Source organism: Aythya fuligula, chromosome 18, assembly GCF_009819795.1.
Source record: "Aythya fuligula isolate bAytFul2 chromosome 18, bAytFul2.pri, whole genome shotgun sequence".
Lineage (NCBI taxonomy): Eukaryota > Metazoa > Chordata > Aves > Anseriformes > Anatidae > Aythya > Aythya fuligula.
Genome location: NC_045576.1, coordinates 12857187 through 12879057, shown reverse-complemented (window position 1 = coordinate 12879057; position 21871 = coordinate 12857187). Strand labels below are relative to the sequence as shown.

The 21871-nt window shown below is 41.2% G+C and overlaps 2 protein-coding genes across 2 annotated transcripts in view; both read left to right on the top strand.

Annotated features, from left to right (window-relative positions):
- CCDC57 (coiled-coil domain containing 57) overlaps window positions 1-7001 on the top strand; it is a gene marked incomplete at its 5' end in the record, with an annotated part of 30815 nt that extends 23814 nt beyond the window's left edge. Inside the window, 2 exon segments of the mRNA XM_032199956.1 lie at window positions 3-161; window positions 6698-7001. Coding sequence (XP_032055847.1) covers window positions 3-161; window positions 6698-6924 — 386 coding nt within the window.
- A 3595-nt stretch (window positions 7002-10596) lies between these two features.
- FASN (fatty acid synthase) overlaps window positions 10597-21871 on the top strand; it is a 44311-nt gene continuing 33036 nt past the window's right edge. The window contains exons 1-7 of the mRNA XM_032199722.1: window positions 10597-10757; window positions 16932-17078; window positions 17863-18015; window positions 19308-19481; window positions 20214-20414; window positions 20860-20982; window positions 21624-21739. Coding sequence (XP_032055613.1) covers window positions 16952-17078; window positions 17863-18015; window positions 19308-19481; window positions 20214-20414; window positions 20860-20982; window positions 21624-21739 — 894 coding nt within the window. The 5' untranslated portion in view covers window positions 10597-10757; window positions 16932-16951. The remainder of the gene's footprint in view (window positions 10758-16931; window positions 17079-17862; window positions 18016-19307; window positions 19482-20213; window positions 20415-20859; window positions 20983-21623; window positions 21740-21871) is intronic.

Below are 21871 nucleotides of genomic sequence, written 5' to 3'. Positions count from 1 at the left end.
CAAGATGGTTCAAAGTCAGCCGCTCAAGGAAAGTCCTAGTCAAGCCCAGCAGACCTGGATTTCTTCATCTAGAGCACATAGATCTTGCCAAGGTATTTGGCAAACTTTAGAAATGAGATCAAGCCCTTCTATTCTCAGTTCTCAAAACAACACTAAACAAGGTAAGCAAGCTGTGCAAAGTAATTTGACTAATCTAGAAGAAAACTAGTAGTGGATTCTGCCACATTGCACTAATTATTTTTACATAAGTGCTACTGGTGTTACAGTCCTGTGTTCAGAATTTAATGGTCTAATGAGTTACTTTAAGGTACTTTTCTCTTGTCACCTGAATTGTCCAACAATTAAGGCAAATGCCAGTACAGCTCACTGGTGTTAATGACATTGTTATAAACACTTCCCATACTTCTCTGCTTTTATTAAATACTAGTTGAAAATGCAAATACTGCTCTGTCTTGCATAGTCTGAACTTTATTTGGGACACACATGAAAGCATCTGTCTGAGAATTGCACTGTTCACTTGTTGCTAAGTGACTGTTAGATCAAATTGTAATTTGACAAATCCTTACTTAATAATTATTTTTGTGAAAGCTTAATAGCCATAATACTACTTAGCGTGCTAAGACCTAATGGCTAAAAATGTAGGATCAAGAATGTAGCGTGGTATATGCTGTGGGCACACAGTGAACTAGTGATTGTTATTTGCTAGTATTTTATAGTCGACTGCAACAAGTTAGAACACAAAAACAAACAACAGAAAACACACACACAAATCCTTACATGTGAGACAGAATCCTGACCTTACATGTCAGACCTACTAGGATTTGGATGAGAGGAGAAAGTAAAACCTAGGCAATACACTGAAAGACTGAACATTAATCAGTGTTACACTGTGGCCAAAACTGTGCGTTCTTGGAAATTTTAGCAGGAGTGCCATTTCTAAGGTATGGGCAGCAAAGTATAGCCTCTTCACATGCAAATTATAAAGGAACATTATAAAGGGTAGTCATTATGTTGAGCACGGTATTGCAGATGAATGTTATGTGTGTCTCCATAACTGTTAACCTGTTCATGAAGTAATCCTTTCTTGGAAAAACTTTGGAAAACTGTTTTAACCTTTGCCATGGATGGGACTAAACATAATGGCCTTAAATTATAATACTGGAGAAAATTTAAGGATTCACTGAACCACCTTTAGTGTCAGAAAAGAATGAAAAGTAAGTAATACCTAAAAGGGCTTTCCAAGTGAAAAATGGATTATAAACATAGTACCTTTCTGTTGTGACAGGGACAAACTAATGTGCATTGACAGACCTGTAGGACTAGAGTGGATGTAGTGCTGAGAGTCATTTGTGTGCTGGTTTTGTGGGGCTGGGACTGAAATAGGAAGATTATTTCAGGTCAGGCTTATATTGACAGGATAAGGATGTCTTTGAAACATTATTGATAGTGCCATGCAGTTTCATGCTGCTGTGTGCGTGATGCAACACAATTGGCAGCCTTGCAAGGACATCAGTTTCTTAACGTCTAGAAATTTCCAGCCACCATTGCAAAACTTACTGTAGATTTTGGGGGATCTAGAGAATAACAAAAGGAAAAGATGACACTCCCAACACAAAACAAGTGAAACATCAATAAGGGGTAACATTTTGCATGAGAACAACCTGAATTTGATGTCTGCATACTGATTTACCCTAAGAATGCTTGATAGCAGATCGTTACATGCAGACCCTGAAACACTGCATTGCAAGAACAGGACTTAAACAACATAAGATTTTTTTTAAGCTTTCTCCTCTAGGAAATCATCCAAATAGTATTCTTAGCTCTACTAGAGAGAGTTGTACATTTTAGAAAAACAAGATTATGAAAACAAAATCTTTCTTTTTGGAAGCATGTCACCCTGTCTTCAGAACCAAATATATAAAATTTTCAAGGAGTTCTGCTTCTTCTTTTAACAGAGTCTTACATTATTCATGCTGATCTTTATAGTTTAAAGCCTCTCACTTGAATTTAGTATATCCATCAAACACATTGTTACGGTGAATAGAACCATCATTGAGATGGAGCAACTTCATAGTTGCCTTTCAGATACAAGTGATGCACACACAGGCTTGAAAGCTCAGGAGTAGATGAGTTGGAACAAAGACAAGCAAGTTAGTTTGCTTATTTAAATATCTATTTTGCAAGTTCAGTGCTGTACAGATCTGTCATACCAATAGCTATGTTTTATGGGCATTTCTGGTGAAGCAGCAATGGTTATAGTGTGAGAATTATTTTCTGATCTTCTGATCTTTCTGATCCTGTTGAACACGCTTTGTACAGTTATTTTTACATATATAAAACAGCCTTTTGGGACTTAAAAATGGCTGGCATGTCAGATAAGCCCTGTAATTTGCTATATTTCCAGTATATGACTGGATATATTTAGCAGTGTGAATGACATATATGTTAATGCTGAGTTACTAAATGGACTGTTACATACTTTGTTCATTTCACAATCAAATTGAGCCTGTGGAAACTTTGAAGCAAGTCAGAAAGCTAAGAAATATTTTGATTTTCTCTCTCTTTATCTGCTATTTTGTAGTTTGTACTGTAGGAATAACATGAATTAAATATTTCTGTTTGTGTTAATTCTGCAGGCAAGTAGAAATAAGGGTTTTAGAAAGGAGTACAGGCTCCTAGTTCAGGTGATCCTGCAACAGGAGTTGATGGGTACAATCTGATTAAAAACATCAGTGTTGTGTACATACTGTACTAGTAAGGAGTACACTTCATTTCTTTCCTTCTCTTATGTTATGTCCCTGAGAACAGGTGGGAAACATTGGTCTTCCATGACTTATGTATCTTGAATGCTGATGACAGTCCATCCTCAAAGGAAAGTTGCTTGTCAGAAAAGCTGTGTGCTTGCCTCTCAAAATCATGACACATACAGTAGTGTGATAAGGGTTAGGGATAGCTCCTGTACAAGCTGCAAGCTTTCTCTATTCACCTGTGGGCTATAGGGTCTTTTTTAATTTTCAAATATTTGTTAGGTAGGAGGAGAGAAATTTTGTAAAACATTTTAAAAACTGGATTTTTTTTCTTCAAGTTTAGTTTAATACCAATTTTACTTGCTATTATGGACAGTTAGTAGTTAATCTGGAAACAAAGGCAAACATTACTTATTATTCAGCTTAAGGTCCCATTTAGGGTGAAGTCAGTACTGTGGGAGGTGCTTTGTGTTACCATGTGAAATGTTCCTGATCATCTAGGTTTCCTTGGGTCAGCAGAGGCTGGGGTCAGTGCAGAAGGAGTATGAGCATAAGGCAAGTTATGCCTGCACTTAGATTGCCCCCACTTACTTTATGTGCTTTTGGAGCAAATGAAATTTTTGTATTTTCCATGTCAGAGTAGAGCTCCAGTTCTGGTGGATGGTCCCACTGTACATTTTGAGAAACTCCACGTCCACAGCTATCCATAACTGTGGTCCTGGGATGTTTAGTTGAGTTTACATTGTATCCTAACAAAACAAACAAACGAAAAAATTAAGATGTTTTGAAGCAAAGTAAATTTTCTGGTTTGCTACTTGAACTTGGATACAGGAGTTTCTTTTGCTATAATTCTTATTGTTGCTGTTACTTGCAAAACGTTGTGATCTGAAATTCTACACTTTATGGATCAAAAGTTATCTTAAGTGTTTCCACACTAGACAGAATTTCAACAGCTTTGACATCACTGACAGTTCTAAGAGCAATCCATGTGGGTAAAAAGCTGGCCAGAGAAAGAATCTGGTAAAATATTAACAAACAGAAAGAGAGCTCTGGCTCTGGCTTCAGTTTACCCCTTAATCAGGGAAAGACTCATGATTTCTTTTCTATGTTACATAAAACTTCTCATCTTTGAAGTGCTTCACAAATATTAACTAATCCCCTAGCTACACTTTCTTCACTTAAATGTTCTTCTTCTGAATAGGAACTTGTTTGAGTTGGTGTTCCTTCCGAGGCACTGTTAGCCAAAAGCAAATATCTAGTGAAAAGTTTTTGAACGAAATTTTCCATTTGGGGAAATTTCTATTTGCTCAAGCAACATGTCTGCCTGTATCTTTCTAGTTCTAGAAAAAAGAAATCAATATGAATATTAATCTCTCACTGTAGTTAACATAAATCAAATAGAAGATATGTTAAGCATTTACACAGACTAAATTTTAAGCTCACTTTCAAAAGCAATTTAGGCTGTTAACTATGTTCTCACTAGTTCTTGTTGACAAGGTCACTTCTGAAAATGAGTTATAGGCTTATAAGTTAGGTATGCCTTTTCATTGTTTGTTTATTTGTTTGTGGAAACCAAGATATTACATTTAAATGTCACCCCACTGCACATATTCATGCTGATTTTATTCAGGGTCCTTTGGACATGAACAGTCCCAAGCAGAACCAGTAATATATGGCGGTCCTTATTCAGAGTTTGCTAAGGATATTTTACTTCACATAGCATTTTGAATTCTGGGGTATTGGTTCTTTTACTTTTTGTAGATATAACCTTGCCAATTTGCAGTTTAGTTTGTTTAAATTTCTGTATTAATGCGGATTTTTTCCAGCCCAAGGCTTTTCAATAGCCATCCATATAAAAAGCTTTTGTTCTATGTTGTTGTTCCAAATACCTAAGTAGGTTTTACTAGTTGCAACATGTCTAATGTCAAGAGACAAGCATAGAGAAAACTTCAGAGAAAGGAGCGCATGTGATGGATACATTGGTGCTCGGTTGCTTTGTCTTTGGATCTATAGGATTAGGGCCTCCCACTTTGTCTGAAAGTCATGCCCTTGGTTGAATTCAAAGGGCCCTTCAAAACCGACAAAATCTTTCATAAGCAGACCATCAGTAAGCAGTGTTGACTATGTGATATTTATGGATCTGCTCATTGCTGTTATTTAGACCACAAAAGACAATGAGTCTCATTTTGCTGTGGCTCCTGTTCAATTAAAATAATCTTTGAAGCTGTGTCTGTGACTTTTCAAACACTGCCTCCTGCACTCTGATAAAGCATTGATGTTTTCATGAAATTCTGCTCCTTATCTGACACGTGCTAGACGTCTAAGGTAATGCACTATAATGATTCGAGTCCTTTTTTCCAGAGGCAAATATACCCAAACGGTTTCCAAGCTTCAATTCTCTCTGTCTCCTACATGTGTAGGTAGCCACTAGATGGCAAGCTGTACAACATTTCATATTGATGGCACAAGAGCACACTGTGCTTTTGCCACCTGTAATAACAAATGGCACCAAGCCAACCCAGCATAGATATTGCACACTCATAAATGAACAACTGGTTCAGTCTAAGCCTGAACACAAGAATGATTTCGAAGTGTCATGTTTTGACATTTGCCACGGTGTCATGTTTTGCATAGAGCTATAAACCCTCCATAGATAAGTATTCTTGAATCATGGAATGAATTATTTCCTTCCATGTAGAATTTGGTTTGCACTTTCTTCTATGGTCTGTTGACTATGAGAATTTACCTTCTCCTGCGAATAACCTATCTTTGTCAATTTTTGTACCTCTCATTCTTGCTCTGTGATTGGATAGTACTTAGGACTGAAGCCTGGCAAGCTTGAAAAAATTCAACTACAGAATACTGTATTGTGTATTATCACAAGTACATTATGCCTACTTCTGCTGTCTGCTTTGGCTCTGTTTAGAAAATCTGAAGTTAAAATCTCAGTGCACTGAAAAATAAGGATTAAGTGGCTGGAGCCTAGCACCTGTAAGCATTGCTTATAGCTTACAATGACTACTGTGACTGACCAATTCCACTTATCTTACCTAATGAAACCTGTGATAAGGCTGCAGTTGATTTAGTTGGAGATAGTGGTTTTCAGACAATTATGAGAGACTGGAGAACAGACTTCCATTGGTATTAAGACCAATCTTCCTGTTTCCCAACCAAAGAAAGTACTTTTTGAGTTAGCCCACTCTACTACACGGAAATATTTTAGACAAAGAAAACAAGGATTTCCCCAGCGAATGCCTTCCTGTGTGAAAAAGATTGAGAGAATTAAAAAAAAAAAAGGGTGGGGGCAAGCAAACCCACATGATAGTGGTAGTAATGCAGCTTTGTCAAGCCCACAGAACTGCTGTTGAGCCTTTTAGATCATGCTTCTCCTAACACGGCTCTCATCTCCTGGTGGTTTCTTGAAAGAGATCAAACTATTGCAGCCAACTACTTTAACACCATTTCACAATATGGGAATAGGTAAGTCTAACTTTGTATTGTGTTATTCAGTGTGCAGGTACTGTGTGTTCTCTCACGGTGGAGAGAAGAATAAGCTTGTAAAATGTGATGTTTAAAAACAGCTGAACAGATAGGTAGTGCTTGAATTGAACGGTTTCATGGATCTTCCAACTGTCTTCCTTTCTTCTCTGTCAAGTAGTCTGATGCTTATGAAAACTAAACAGGTACAGATAAGCAAGGATTGAGCAGGAGATGCTGAGATATACCACCCATATGGCAGGCCTTAATAGACAGTTCTGTGTCCCCTATGTTAGCTACTATAAAAATGGCTTCCTAGCCTGATGTAAGATTTTGACAATGTGCCACTGTGGCAGCTGTGTGTTTAAAGGAAAGATGTAAACCAGTTCTTTTCAGTTCTCCAGTCTTTGATTAAATGTAAACATAAGCACAACGTTTTATTTATTTATTATCTATTTATTTATTTATTTGAGCATTGGAATTTGAAGTTACATGTTCAAGTGAGCAATCGGAAGAATCACAGCAAAATATCAAAGCCAAGGATAAACTTGAAATGCCAGCTGCAGATTTGACAGTCAGAGGCACCAAGCTGGAAGCTCAGCAGAAGTTAAAATCCAGGATTTTATCTTGTACTTATCCCATAAAACAAAAAATCTCTTCTAACATGTCAAAAATCCGCAACTATAATATTAAAGACTGATTTCTCTGTTGGCAGCAAGTTTCAGTCCATGCTTGCTATTAATTTACATTAAAAGAATATAAATTAGATCTAAATATTACTTTGATGTTCATTTTTATATGTCAAATTGGGATGTTTGAGGCCAGAAAAGAAATATTGTTCCCAGTTTCTTGAGAAAGGGTTAATCTGTGTACATGGTGAGATTATAGTCTTCAGTGTTAATACGCATTTATTTTAATTATATATGTTAAATATCGCTTGCATCACGGATTTAGAAATGCCCAGTTAATACATATGTAAATCTTTGTGCCGCTAGGCAGGGCTTGCAGGTCTTTAGCAAATATTTTGTTGAGAAACTGTAGATGCGATTTAAACTTAGAAGTGGGATGTGTCAACCCACTTGTTTTCTTATAATTAACAATGCAACCGTTAATCCCGTGCAGCTATCTTTCAACTTGAAAGAAAGGGTTTTGAAAAGATCATACATTAATCTATATTGTTTGTCATCTTCTGCAGTTCTTTCCACTTGTTCAGGGAGCACGAGAGAGTATAAAATTGAACTTCTATCATCACACTACTAATAATATTTTTGTTAAACTACCTGAAGTGTAAAGCAATGAAAATCTCTTAGAATCTTGCAGAAGTATTGTAAGAAATAAGTCTTACAACAGGTGAAACTAAAAGAAAACTTGAGTGGGTTGTGATGTAATGAGGGATATCTATGTAGTAATGAACATTCCAGGACGTTTAGAAAACAAAACACAACAACAACAACAAAAATTCATTTTGTACTCAAAGAGTGGCCACGTACTGGAACAGATTGGCCAGAGAGGAGGTTATCGAGTCTCCATCCATGGAGATACTCAAAACCAAACTGGATGTGGTCCTGGGCAATCTGTTCCAGATGACCCTACTTGAGTAGGGGGACAGGAACTGGTCATCACAAGAGGTCCCTTCCAATCTCTGTGATTCTGTGAGTGGTGTTGTTGAAGTAAATAATACTTCTCAGTTGCTGGTAAAAAAAAAAAAAAAAAAAAAAAAAAAAAAAAAAAAAAGTGAAGTCTGAACAGGATTAATGAAGGAAGAGAGCTACTACCTGTAAGTGGCCCCCGCCCCCCCCCCCCCCCCCTTTTTTAATCTCTTCTGTAGTACTTTTTTAAGTGCTGCTTTCCTGGTACTGTTTGCAAACAGACTCTCTCTTTGGCATCTGACAATATGTTAGTAACCACTTTGAGAACATCTTGAGTAATTGTTTTTCTACTTCCTGTTGATAATATTTTGCTTTAGAACAAAGGTGCTATGATATTAAAGTTAAATGCTAAATCTGCAATTAAATTTCACTGGGATGTTACCAAGCCAATATGAGGCCTGAGAGACCTTGTGAGCTTTTTTTCTGAGCCATTTAATTGCTTGAAAATCCTGTCATTGGATTCAATATTTAACATTGTTTGTGAGCTGGAAAAACACGATGCATTCCCTTGAACCAGGCCCTGAATAAGCTCTTTTTGTAGCTCAAAGCAGTGATTTCTAACAAGTACAGGAATTTTGGCTCAGATCACACCACAGTTACAGCTCTCATTGGTTATTTCTAGAGCACAATGTGTAAATTTCAGTTTTTAATAGCTGCAGGTTATCCTGTGAATTATTACTTTATTTCCAATTTCATATTTTTAATTGAAATGTGGAGATGCAAATATTTTAATGCTATGAAATTCTGTGCGTTTGCAATTGGCATTAAAAGCAGTGTGTCATTAGGGGAAAAAAAAAAGTAGTTTGATTCATAATCTTTGTAACGCTGCATCTGAGACTGGAAAACATTACTCTTTATTTCCTACATCGTCGAGATAATCTCATGGGCTGCAGACTTCAGAAATGCCTTTGTAGTTTTCTTTGTGGATATTTATTTGTGGGGTTTTTGTTGTTTGTTTCTTTTGCAGTGCTGTTTTTCTTCCCCAGTATGTCACCTGGCATGCCTGGTCCTGCAGATCTCTTGCCAAGAAGGCAAATTTAATTTATTCAGTTTCCCTGAGAAACATATTTTCTTAAGAAAATTGTACTAAGGGAAGATGATGGCTCTTGATTTTTTTTTTAAATATTTTTCCTTGTGATAGGGGGGAAAAAAAAAAAAAAAAAAAAAGGAAGAGTTCAATCATTATACGTTTTTAGAAGAATGTGGCATGTAAGTATGCTGAAAATTTACAAAACATGAATAATAACAAATAACATAGACTTATTGCTTGGATCTTGTGGGGAGGTTGAACTGTGTCCTAAACAGAGGACGGGAATTCTCATAATTTTTTACTATGACCAAAATATTTAACAAACTGGACATTAATTCTTAAAAACAGATGAGAACGAAGGGTGATGAGGTAGTAGTGTGGATGCAATTGAATTGTACAAAGCAAGGAGAGCCTATAAAAAATAAATTCAGCAGATCAGAGTTCTAAAAAAATAAAACTCTGAGCAAATTTCTCATTGTTATCAAAGGGTTGAAAAACTATATAGTATTGAGGAAGGTGTGGATAAAGGCAAAAGTTCTGCTGACAGAAGGTTGTAGTCCAGCTGTATTTAAGTGGTGACAGCAGGGGAAAGCATGAACAGAAACAGGATTTCTGACTGAAACATTCTCTACACGCAGAGAAGGGGGATGCTTCCTGCATCTTAGCCTTTGGGCCCGTAGTTGCCGACCAAAAGGCAGAACGGCCTTTTTGTGTTGTAGGTGATACAGAACAACATTCTATTTTTTTTTTACTGCTGCAATTGAAGCAGTACAAGTTACGGAGGAAGTGGACAAAAGGTGGCTGCACACAGAGCCAACTTTCCCCTTTTGCATTTTTGGAAAGGTAGGTGAACCACTGACTGGCTTCTGGCACACGAGGGGAGCGGGTTTTCGGCGCCTGTGGGTAGCCCCCCCACCACCACCACCTTGGACCGGGCACGGGCCAGCGCATCCCTGGCCGGCGTGCCCGCCGCCCTCTGGTAACCCCGGGACCGCGCTCCGCCGGGGTGAACGACCGCTGCCGCCGGCGTGTGGCGGGTGCTGCTCGCGACGCCGCCGGCCTCGGCCGTCCCCTCAACAGTCACCACATCGCCTTATCGCCTAGCAACACCCCTACGGGGCACGCCATTGGCAGGGCCGCGCCCCCGCCCACACGCCCCCGCCTCCGGATTGGGTGCCGGCCCGGGACTGCGCGTCCAGCCGCGCGCCCCTTCTCTTTGTGCGCTGCCGGGTGCGCGGGCGATCCGTGGCCCGGCGCCTGCCCGGCTTCAGCGAGTCCTGCCGAGCCACGGTGCTGGCGCAGTAGTATTCCCAACCACAGTGTGCACATCCGCGGGAAGGGGGGAGAGGGACACAGAGAGGCCTGGGCCGGCGGGAGGCCGGCGGTCGCTGCGATAGGCTCGGGCAAAGCCAGGCGCCGCTCGCAGAGCCCGGCCTTCCACGGTCTCCAGGGCGGGGCGCAGGAGCTTGGCCCAGTGCCGCGGGCACGGGGGCCCGACCGGCTCCGCCCCGGCCTGCCCAGGACCCCCTCCTCCTGTGGAACGGCTCTGGCGGGCAGGGGTTGGCATCACCCCCGGGGCCGGCTCAGGGCGGCCCTGCCCCAGCTCTCATTGGACTGCGGCGAGGAGTAAACTGTCAGCCCATGTGGCGTGGCCGCCAGAGGTGGCGGCTGCTTAAATAGCGGTGGGAGCTAGAGGGAGACAGTGAGGAGAGCGCGGAGCATCGGACGTGCGCAGCCCGGCACCGGCGGCCGCAGCGCCCGAGTCCGCCTGAAGAGCCTGCCCCGCAGCAGCCCGGTCCGGCGCTGAGCTGACTACAGGGTCCTCTCGGCACGAAGCTTTCCGCACCTGTGCAGGTACCGGTGGCACAGCGGATGCGGAACGGCTGGGAGAGCGGCGGCCTCCGCTCCCGCCTCCGCGGGCTACTGCGCCAGGCAGCCGCACCGGGATCGTTCCGCCCGGTCCCCTCCGCCGCGCGGAGTCGGATGGCCGCTTCTGATGGCTGGGGCCCGCGGGCTTGGCCCGCGCGACGAGAAGGTTCCGTGCGCCGGCGCCCTACCCGCCGCGCCTAGATGCTCGTGCTGCCCGTACCCGCCGCAGGCCTCTCTCCCAGGGCCCAACGCGGTCGCGCTGAGGAGACTCCTCGCCAGTCGGCGGGGGGCTAGCGATCCGCATCCTCCCGCTGGCGAGGCGGAGCGGAGAGAGGCTGCAGCGCTGCATTGTGGTGCCGGCGCTCGGCCATCTTGGCGGCGGGCGGGGACCCCTCGCCGCCGAGCCGGCACGGGCAGGTTCTGTGGGTGCAGGGCAGCGCGTGGCGCGGGCCGGTGCACGGGCAGGGGCACCGCCGCCTGCAGCCTTCGGGTGCCCGTCGGCAGGAGCCTTTCTGCATTCCCCCGAGCATCGGCGCGTCCGCGCCCCAGCCGTGGCGGCAGGGCTCCGCGGGGCGGCTCAGCGGGTTCCGAGGGGCCGCGCCCGGCGGCCGCCGCGGGGCTGGGCGGCAGCGGCGGCCCAGATCGTGCGCGGATCGAGCGGCCGGGCACATCGGGCCGTCTCGGGCGGGCCGCCGGGGCTAAACGGACTGCTCCGTCCTGGCAGAAGGATGGCGGCTCCTCCGTCACCCGCGATGTTCCGAGTTGGCCTAACAGCACGAGTGTAGCAAGCTGAGGAACCTTGGGAGTGAAGAGATTAGCGTTTGCACGCCCTAAAGGTGGCTTGTCGATACGTACGGGGAAACGTTTTCAAAAAAGGTGCAGCACATGCTGCTAAGCCTCTGCTTCTATGTAAACCGGCTGCTCACGTGTAATAACTCATTCATTGTACACCAGTCTGGTTTGGATGATGTGATTGTCAGGAAAACAATCGTGGTCTTCTCTTCTGCTGTTCTTGCTCGTATTGGTTTTCTTTCTACGTTCTTGTCTGGCATAAGGTTCTTGAAGGTACAAAACCCCTTTTTTCCTAGCTAAAAGCTTTATTATGGCTTTATTATATTACAAGATTAAAATTATTAAAGCTTTAATTATTAAAGCTTATTTAAATTATTAAAACTTTATTAAATTGAAACAGGCTGTGTTAAAGCAGTTTACATTAGCTTGTATAGTCCTTCAGAAAGCAGTGTCGGGGGCTTTGGAGCATGTCTTGCCTTTAAAATCAAAAGTAAAAATCAAAAAACTCACTTGAACAAAGGATTCACCTTTTCCTGCAGCTTGTATGCGTCTTGAAATGAACTGAAAATAGCAGTGCAACTTGAAAGGCTGCATTTAGTGGATGAATTTAGAAGACAAAGTCCCTACAGGGAGGGCAGTTATGAACAGATTTTTTTTTTTTTAAGGTATAGTGATACTGGGGACATCAGTTGGTATAAATCATTTGGAAATCAATAGAGCTGTGTTAATTTCGTGAGTAGTCTAACCTACCTTTCCCACCTAACTCTGAACCAGATTGTGTTTCCTGCCAAGAAATATGTTTTTAAATACAAAACCCCACTACCGCTTTCCATTTGTCTTGTGGTCAGTGGGACAGATCCAGCCTTGAGACAGAAAGAGATAGTTAAAAGGTCTTTGTTAAACTGGAGCTATAGTGCATAGACTGAGAGTAGCCAAGTGCTTTCAAAAATGAAAAGCAGCCTGTGTTTGCTTCTATTTTGTAGAGGATTTTTTGGAAGCAGACATTATAGCTCTCTGCAAATGAAGTTTCTATGGGATGGCAGTTTGAAGTGTAAATTTTAGAAATGATAATCAGAGATTAAGAAACATGGGTTATGATGTAGTCAGATTTACAAGCTAAGAAAACATACCCTTTGTCAATATCTGTGCTGAAGAAGGCTATAGAGGAGTCATGGATGTTTCATTTTAAGGTGAGGGGAGCTCCAAAACAGATCAAGATTTGGACTGCGTAGAACTAGTAATAGAGACTTGAGTATGAGGAGACTGTCCATGGTACCTACCATGATGACAGCCATCAAAATAACAGTTAATAAATAAAAGTGATACGTTCCTGTCTAGTAAAGAGAACAACACCAGGCAGAACAGGGTTTGGTTTGGCTTGGTTGTTTCTTTTTTTTTTTTTTTTTCCTGCTGTTTCTTTGCACTTTATTCTTTGCTCCCAGCCCCCATTTGTATTATAAATATACTTTAGGTGGTCATAGGTACAGCAGAATAAGAAAACTATTCTCTTTGGGGGTTGGCAAGTCAGGTATGAGTGGGAGAACAAATTAAGTTCCTCTTTCCTTCCTGCTTTAAAAGCTTATAATCTCAGTAGGCACAGAGAAAACAAAGTTGTACAGCTGATGTGGTTGATTAAAAAACAGTGATCAACATTTTTCTTCTTGATCCATTATTGGTGCTAGATGAGTGGGGCACTGAAAATCATCTTTAGTTAAATGCATTGGAGAGCAGTAGTTAAGCTTACAAGTTTGTTAATAGCAGTAGGCTGTGATGATATCAGTAGGTATCCAATACATAGAGAGCAAGGTTATCACAGACTATCGGTCTCGTGCCCGTATTTAGCCTTAGATGGAGTTTACCACCCGCTTTGGGCTGCATTCCCAAGCAACCCGACTCCGAGAAGCCCCGGGCCCGGCGCGCCGGGGAGCCGCTACCAGCCTCACACCGTCCGCGGGAGCTCGGTTATGAAGGCGTTAAGATGATTGGAGAAAAGAGCTGACATCAATAAACAAACCAACCTTGTCAAGTGGCTAATGTGGGAGGTAGATAACCAGAACACAAGTATAAAATTATGAAAGTGATTACTAGTCAATAACACCAGGAGGGATTGTTAGCTATTACTAGTCTCAGTGAGTCAGCAAAGGAATATCATTGCAAAAAAATATTGTGTAAATCCATTGAGGTAGTAGTTCATGCTTAATGAGGTGTCTATCAGACTGGAATGTTGAGGGTTTTGGTGTCTTTTGGTTATTCTTTTGTCTTCTTTCCCCTGCCTGGGTAAAGAGTCAATCTGTCTATGAAAAATCTACGTAATTCTATTAAAACAAAGCCATCAGGCAAAGAGAGGAAAAAGAATGTTATATGTTTGGTTGTATCCAACAAAACACAGCCTTAAGAAATTGGCACTCTTTATCTTTTTTTTGGTTTCCTTTTTTGACCTGTTACATTTGTCCATCTTGCCCATCAGATATAATTGGAACAATTTCTTACATATATTTGCTGTAGTCCAATCTCCTTTAAAATTGCTGTGGAAATAATTTTCTTTCCTGGTGCCATGTCATACACTTCAAAAACTGTCAATGTACTGTGTATAGTCTAAAAGTGCTCTACAAAGAAGAGTGAGTCTGTAGTATACTAACATACTATACTGTACCATTTGGGGACAACGTCCATAAACTTTGAAATAGCCTACCTGTATATTAGCTGTCAATGAAGACCAAAGATATCGTTGGTAGCTGTAATGTTTACTTTAATCTCTGTTGAATTAGAGTACTTAATATTAATGATTTCTACTTTTCCAACTCTTCTTATCCCTAGTAAATCACCTGTACTGTCTGCCACTAGGTCCATAATTTGTTATTTTTGATATAGGCATCCAGAGCCCTTCATGTCAAGCCTAAACCTTTCCCGTTCTTTGTGTATATAAATCATTAAGTTGTGGCTCTTATTACCCATTTACCCAGCTAAAATTAACTTCTTGGCTTTTGTTCTTGTACATTTTGATTACCACAGCGTCTTTCTGCCTTTGACACAGTCTTGCTCAACTGCAGTCATAACTTGTTGGCAAAAATTGCTTTGCTGATAAATACCATTTCTTCACTGTCTCAGAATAACATTTTGTCAAGGTTGGCCATACCTGGATGGAGTTTTCCTGATACTCCAGTGAAAGGGAAGGGACAATCCCAGAAGAGAAGTTTCAGTCTCCTGAAATACAAACAATATTTATCTCCTTGCATATCATCACCCGAAGAGCTGAGGCATAAAATTGAAAATTAATCACATTATCATTTTGCATGGCTCTTGTTGTGTGCTTGGATTGTGAGCTCCATGCCTAAGATCCAGTTATTTCTCTGCCCCCAGCACAGAACTGCTGCAAGTATAGCAGAGCTACAGTCCCTGATGGGTTTTCCAGGTACAGTGGTGACAACAATAGTAAAATTGACTTGCTAGACCTTTGTGAGTGGAAAAACTGAGAAGCTTCTCTTCAGAGCAAAATAGACTGGGCATATTACTACCTACTTCAGTTTTGGGGTGTAGTTTCTCAGTAAAGCCCTCACAGTTTTCCTTCTTAAATGAATACTGAGAGTGGAATGGAAGTTCTGTTGTCTGAAGTATTTAACTAAAGACTGAGAAATCCGAAATGTCCTTTTGGGAGCACTTCTGGTTTTGCTCCCAGAAAGGATGGAGTGGATGAGGTAATCATCTCTTCTACCTCAGAGTGTTACATGTTGCATAATTCCATGGTTACTCCACAGATCTGAATGGAGATAACTGCTGAAGGAAAGAGGAGCAAAAGAGATCAGGCAACCTCTGTGGTGGTGTGTGTCGGCTGCTCTACACCTCTGTAAAAGCCTTGCAAACCAGGTGGCATTGCTTTCCTTCTGCCTCACCATGCAGTCACCTCTAAGTTACATGAAGTTATTATGCCAGAGCAATGTGAGGATGGAAGAGAGGCCTATTGCTCAAAAACTATAAGAATTTCTAAAGAGACTAAAATATGTTCATAAGTTAAATGTCTTGGGTTGAAAAATCATCTGTGGAAGTGTTCATCTAAGAGTATCTGTTAATACTATTTTACAAGAGAGATGATCAAGCACAAACAGTACTTATGGAAAGTGCCTACATGGCACAATGGAGCATAATCTGTGCTGGAAGTCAAGCTTTAGGTCTTCCATTGCAAAGTTTTTCCTTCAAAGGAAGACTTATCTACTTAAACACTAATTTTTATTGTGATTTTTACTTGTTAAAAAACCCAAACATTAGAGAATATTTTGCCTCTACTTACCAGAAGTGTTATTTAAGGAGGTACTGTGCTGATTATATCTTCTGTTCGTGCAACCATGTCTATATAAATGGGTATCTTTTTTTTTTTTTTTTTTTTTTTTTTTCCCTGTAACTTGCCCAGTATGGGTCTACTAATTATAATTTGAACTTAACTGGAACAACATCAGGTTAACTTGCCTTCCTTCTGCTTCGTTAATATATTTTCAGCGTAATGCAAAATAATGTGAGTGTGTTGACTGTGTAATATGAGCTCTCATTTGGTGCTGCAATCTGTATAGATGGCTTGTCATGCTGTGTTGTATGGGATTGGGGTCTTAGAATGCAAATTTCTTGGGTCAACAGCTAGGGTTTTCCCTGATGTGAAATCTGTCTGCTCTGTCAACTCTTATTTTAAAGCACCCCCCTCTACCCCATGTACTCAATTCCTCTTTCCCAGTCCTCTAAGGTATTGCAGTGCAAGGTTCAGTGTTTTGGTAAATGCTTTATATCTAAAATTTACTTCTCATTTCGGGTATTTATAATAATGCTAAACTGTATTGCAATCTTCCTATGTTTTTTCTTCTGTGTGTGTTGGGGTGTGTGCATTTTTTTTTTTTTTTCCCCTCCAACAAGCTTACTTATTATTGATTCTTAAGTTAGTATTTAACTTTGGAATGATTGTAGAACTCGTTTTGCTGCCTGTAAGGTTTGCCTTGTAATTATGTATTTTACTATATACATTTCATAATTTCTCCACCCACTTCTGCTCCAGCATGTTAATCTTTCTTCTCTGCTGACTTTAAAAAGAGGCATTGCCTTTGGTAGAGAGAGACCTGTTCATTTTCTAGCTGTCATATAGAAACTGGTGGTTTTCAAAGCCTGGCACTGCCTCAGCATCGGTTTTCTCGTCCCCATTGTCCCCACAAATCATACAGTCTATTTGATTAGTTGGGATATCTTTTTGTAGTAAAGACTCCATGGGCTTTTTCTGTGTGGGTGTTTCTCATACAAATACAGTTGTCACAACATGTCAGGAAGGCAAGAGATGCATATATTCTCCTCTGTGTGAAACCTTACTAGTCTTACTGCTTTCTTGGATCTCAGCAACAGGGAGAAGTTAGGAGATGGAGGACGTGGTGATTGCAGGCATAGCAGGAAAGCTGCCAGAATCTGAGAACTTGCAAGAGTTTTGGGAGAACCTACTTAATGGAGTTGATATGGTCACAGAGGATGATCGGAGGTGGAAACCAGGTGAGTGCTTATTGCCTCTCCTTTTGGAGCTCTGAGCTTTTCAGAGGAATTATCCTACAAAAGGAAAAGATTTATCAGATGCAAAATCAAAGTTTTTGAATTCACTTCTGATACATCATCAAGAAATTCAGGAACAGAAGACTTCTACAGAGGTCTTAAGTAAGGCATTTTATGGTCATGTCCTGCACAGTAGTAGCTAACAAATAATATGTATCTTCCAGGGAAAAGCACACTTATGATAGAGCAGCTAAGTACTGTGAATCCTGGTAGTTGTGGAAATAAAACTGCTCTGTTATTTTTCTGGGTTCCGAAGTAGCAGAGGGACTCCAGTCCCATGATTTGTAGCTTTCTAGAATGTTCTTTTCTGTTTGATTATCCTTCTGAAATTTTTGGCCCATGTCTATCCAATCCAGGCTAGTGAATTGCAAAGGTGAAAAGTAGTTTTTGTTTTTCTTCTGACTGGAACCAACAATTCAGAGTTTGTGTGCTTGGCACAACTTTCCAAAGCACAAATGCTTATAACTACATAGATGCCTTTTGCTGCCATTTCCAGAACAGTCTTAAAAATCACAGTTGTTTTTGTTAATACGGTGTTTTAATTTCCAAATAAGATTTAGAGGGATGAGTGGATAGGTGTTTGTGTAGCGCTCTGGATACTGCAAGGGAAAAATAAGGTTTCACTTGTAATCAAGAATCAGCTGTGATTATTCTGTAGTTTGTCTCATCTAGTAGCTGCTTCAAAACTGATGTAATCTGTGATATGGTGTTGATTTTTTCTTCTCAGGAATGTATGGGCTGCCCAAGAGAAATGGAAAGCTCAAGGACATAAGCAAGTTTGATGCCTCCTTTTTTGGGGTCCACCCCAAACAAGCTCATACAATGGATCCTCAGCTTCGGTTGCTGTTGGAAGTTTCTTATGAAGCTATTTTGGATGGAGGTAAGCAGGTGAATGACTGAAAAGGGAGAACTGTGGTGTATCGTTTTTGTGCAGCACGTGTAGACATGCACCTGTCTGATGAGATCACTAACAAGAAAGCTCACAGTAGAGAGGAGACGGAAGAACTGGTATGAGGGTTAGAGAAAATTGCTTTGTTCTGGAACTTGAATTAGGAAATCTACACACTGACTGCCAGAAAGTCTCTACTGGTCTGATACAGTGGAACCAATACTACGGAAACATTTAAACAGTCAACAGTACTAGAGCTTTTGTATGTTGGTGTCCCTACACTACTGCTCTACTGTGAAGTTCCATAACAGATGCCTTTGTTAAAGGCCCAGGGGATAATTGTAGTGCAAAGGGAAGATGACTCCATGAGAATTCTCATCCATGATCTAAAAGAATGACAGATGACCTGCTGTATTCCTGTCTATTGGCAAGATCCAAGGAAAACTTGTGGCCTTAGAGCTGCTACCATAGGAAGTTTGCCCAGGGAGTGTGCTTTCAGAAAGAGAAGCCTCCTTTCTCCATCACTGCCGGTGTCGAGAGCTTTTTAGGTACTTGCCCACAGAGCCAAAAAAATAATTCTTCATATTAATGAGTTTCATGTCTGAACATAAGGAGCACATGGAAAAAGTTGTAACCAGCTCGCTAGTTCTGACAGATTAACAATTGCTGAGCCTCAGTCTTAAGGCTTGAATATGAATAGTCTGCTTGTCTTCAGGACTCCTGCAGCACAGAGAAGAAACAGCAGATTGTTACAAGTTGAGATTGCCATGCAGTTTTTTGGAGGAGAGTTGTTTCTTGTGCTAGCTTATTGGCTTTTGTGCCAAATATTTTTTTCTTTTCTTCCTCATACTCCAGATCTAGGCTTTGCATAAGAATGGATAGTCAAGTGCTCACCTGACATTCCATGTGTTGCACTTTTATCCCTTTGTCTGCTTCTTTTCTCTGCATTGGAAACCTGCTGTTAGCTTATCTGATCAGCATTTATAACTTTAATAGTTGTACACTTCTACACAAGACTCTATCAATACCCATCTAAGTCAAAAAAGCTGTCTTAGGGCGTGATTGTGACTCTGTTGTAATAAACAGGTCGAATAAACAGGAGCTCTGCAGAAGGCCTGTGATTGAAACGGGTAGAAAAGTAACTATGTGGGCTGCAGGTCTGCCAGAAATGGACAGTAAGAAATTGTATTTTGTGAACTGGTACCATCTGTACCTGATACCTTACCAGTTTTCCCCTCATAGTGAGTTTGTTTGCTGTAATCTGCTTTCCAATATTCCCATAGGCATTAATCCAGCTACCCTTCGTGGCACAGACACGGGTGTATGGGTTGGTGCAAGTGGGTCAGAAGCTGCTGAAGCCTTTAGCCAAGATCCAGAACAGCTTTTGGGATACAGTATGACTGGCTGCCAGCGTGCTATGTTCGCCAACAGGATTTCTTACTTCTATGATTTTAAAGGTAAGTGTCCTCAGACCTGTCAGTGCTGATCAGCAATTGCAATTTCAGCATGGTTGTACCATGGTTGCTCTAAAGAAGTGGGATGGATATCAGGTATTGACTCTTTGGGGATGAGAAAGTAGAATGCAGCTGTTGTAAAGAGGCATGTGAGAAGCAAAAACCGTGTTGTAACTCTGTGTTAAGACTCATTACGAGGCTTTGTACTTCAGTTGTTGAAAATGGGCATAGCTGGCATTCGTATGAAAGATAATGATGCCAGGAGAAAAACTAACTGGAATGGGTAACTCTGAAAGAAGTAGGAGTGGTACAGGACTGGTATGATTAAAGGCATGATGGGAATTGCCTTGAAGAGCAGTAGACAGCAGGGACCATGGTAAGGGTAGCACCAGGAAGTGAGAGTGATATCATTGTTGAAAATGGGGAGATGTTACCTGGTTGTGATACTTTTTGATGGAGATAGGGGTGAAATTTTAAAATGCACCCTTAAAGCTTAACTGTTGGCAATTTTTTTCCTCCTTTCTCATCCCCTGTTACTGGCAAGCAGGCAGAGGTGGTGATTCTTGTCTCCCAGTGTATCAGGATTGCCTGTAATGTTCTGAAGCAACTGTTCGTATCTTTTAAATGCATTTTGTAGTAACCATCCTATAGTCTTTGGAGAGTAACTTGAGAAAAATTAACAGTAAAAAAGTTTTTTTGTTTGTTTTGTTTTGTTTTCCCTTTCTGTTCCCTAAGGACCAAGCTTAACTATTGACACAGCCTGCTCCTCCAGTCTCATGGCTCTAGAAAATGCTTATAAGGCAATTCGTAATGGACAGTGCAGTGCAGCCGTGGTAGGAGGGGTCAACCTTCTGCTGAAGCCCAACACTTCTGTGCAGTTCATGAAGCTGGGTATGCTTAGTCCTGATGGTGCCTGCAAAGTTTTCGATGCTTCAGGTAAGGCATTAGCATGAAAAATGGTCTTGTTGTACAAGATGAACTTATTGCTGAATCTGTGACGCAGAATCTGCTCTGGTAACTGTGGACATAGCTGGTCTTGTCCTTGTTCTTAGGTGCGCTGCTTGGGACATACCCTGGAATTTATCTGTGTTGCATAGCTCCATTAGACTTAGAAAATTACCTGTGGAAAATAAATTGTATGCTTCGTTTCTGTGCCAGTGGGGAAAGGAAATAACTGTCTCTTGATGTAAACTTTCTTTCATCATTTGTGATGAGCAGTGAGCCTTTCTAGGACATTCTTTTTAAACAAATGTACATATTGTACTCCAAAGCAATCCGTTTTAAGCAATAGCTCAGGAATGAGATAACCTTAGTGTGTGGTGCTTTTGCTACTTTATTCAAAGCAGAATAGATTAATGACTTGTTCTGTCTCTATTCTCAGGAAATGGATATTGTCGCTCTGAAGCTGTTGTCGTCGTTCTTTTGACCAAGAAATCCATGGCTAAACGCATCTATGCCACAATAGTTAATGCTGGGAGTAACACTGATGGCTTTAAAGAGCAAGGTGGGCCTTGAGCTTCTGAAAAGTGAGATACCTGCAGAACAGTTCTTTCTAGAGTCTTTGTTATCAGAGAAAGATTATTGCGGGGTTCCTGTTCTTTAGGTGTGTGAGGGTTTTTCATTGTACTTTTTTTCTTTTTCAACTTTGGTAACACAATGTTCAGGCCCCTGTTTTGTAAAGGAATGAAAGGAGACAAGTGGTGATTGTTATTATACAGAGTATCAGGAGTGTCCTGTTGCTAGTTTAGGCTTCTTGGGATATACTTTATATATATTGGAGTAACTTTTGCACAGATAGTAGAAACATACATGTTGTTACTGGAAATCTCTTTTCCTGCTCCTGTCCTATTTTTCCCACTCATGGAGATGCCAAGTTTTATATGTTTTGCTTGATCTATACATACAGTGTTAACCAGTATCTTCCCACAGTACTCTAATCATTCGTTTAGTTCCATTTCTGGTTCCTCTGCACTAATTTCTAAGAGCCTGATAGGCTTGCTGTGTTTGGTACAAAGGACATAAGTATAAACCCTGAAAAGATAGCTTTCTTTTTGTCCTGGTAGCCCCAATCAGTTGAAAGAGTGCTCAAAGCGGAACAGGAAGCATTTATTGAGAGAGAGAAATTGATGGCAATTTTGATTCTAGGTGTGACATTCCCATCTGGAGACATGCAGCGGCAGTTGGTCAGTTCTCTGCACAGAGAATGTGGTATCAAGCCTGGAGACATAGAGTTTGTTGAAACTCATGGAACAGGCACCAAGGTCAGTATGACCTCTTTGGTTTTGGGGTATTTTCTTCCCTTGCACCACTTGCCACACTTTTGCATCAAATTATTCTTTGTTCTTTCAAAATAAAGGTAAAGGAATTGTATTTCTGTCTTCTACCAGTTTATG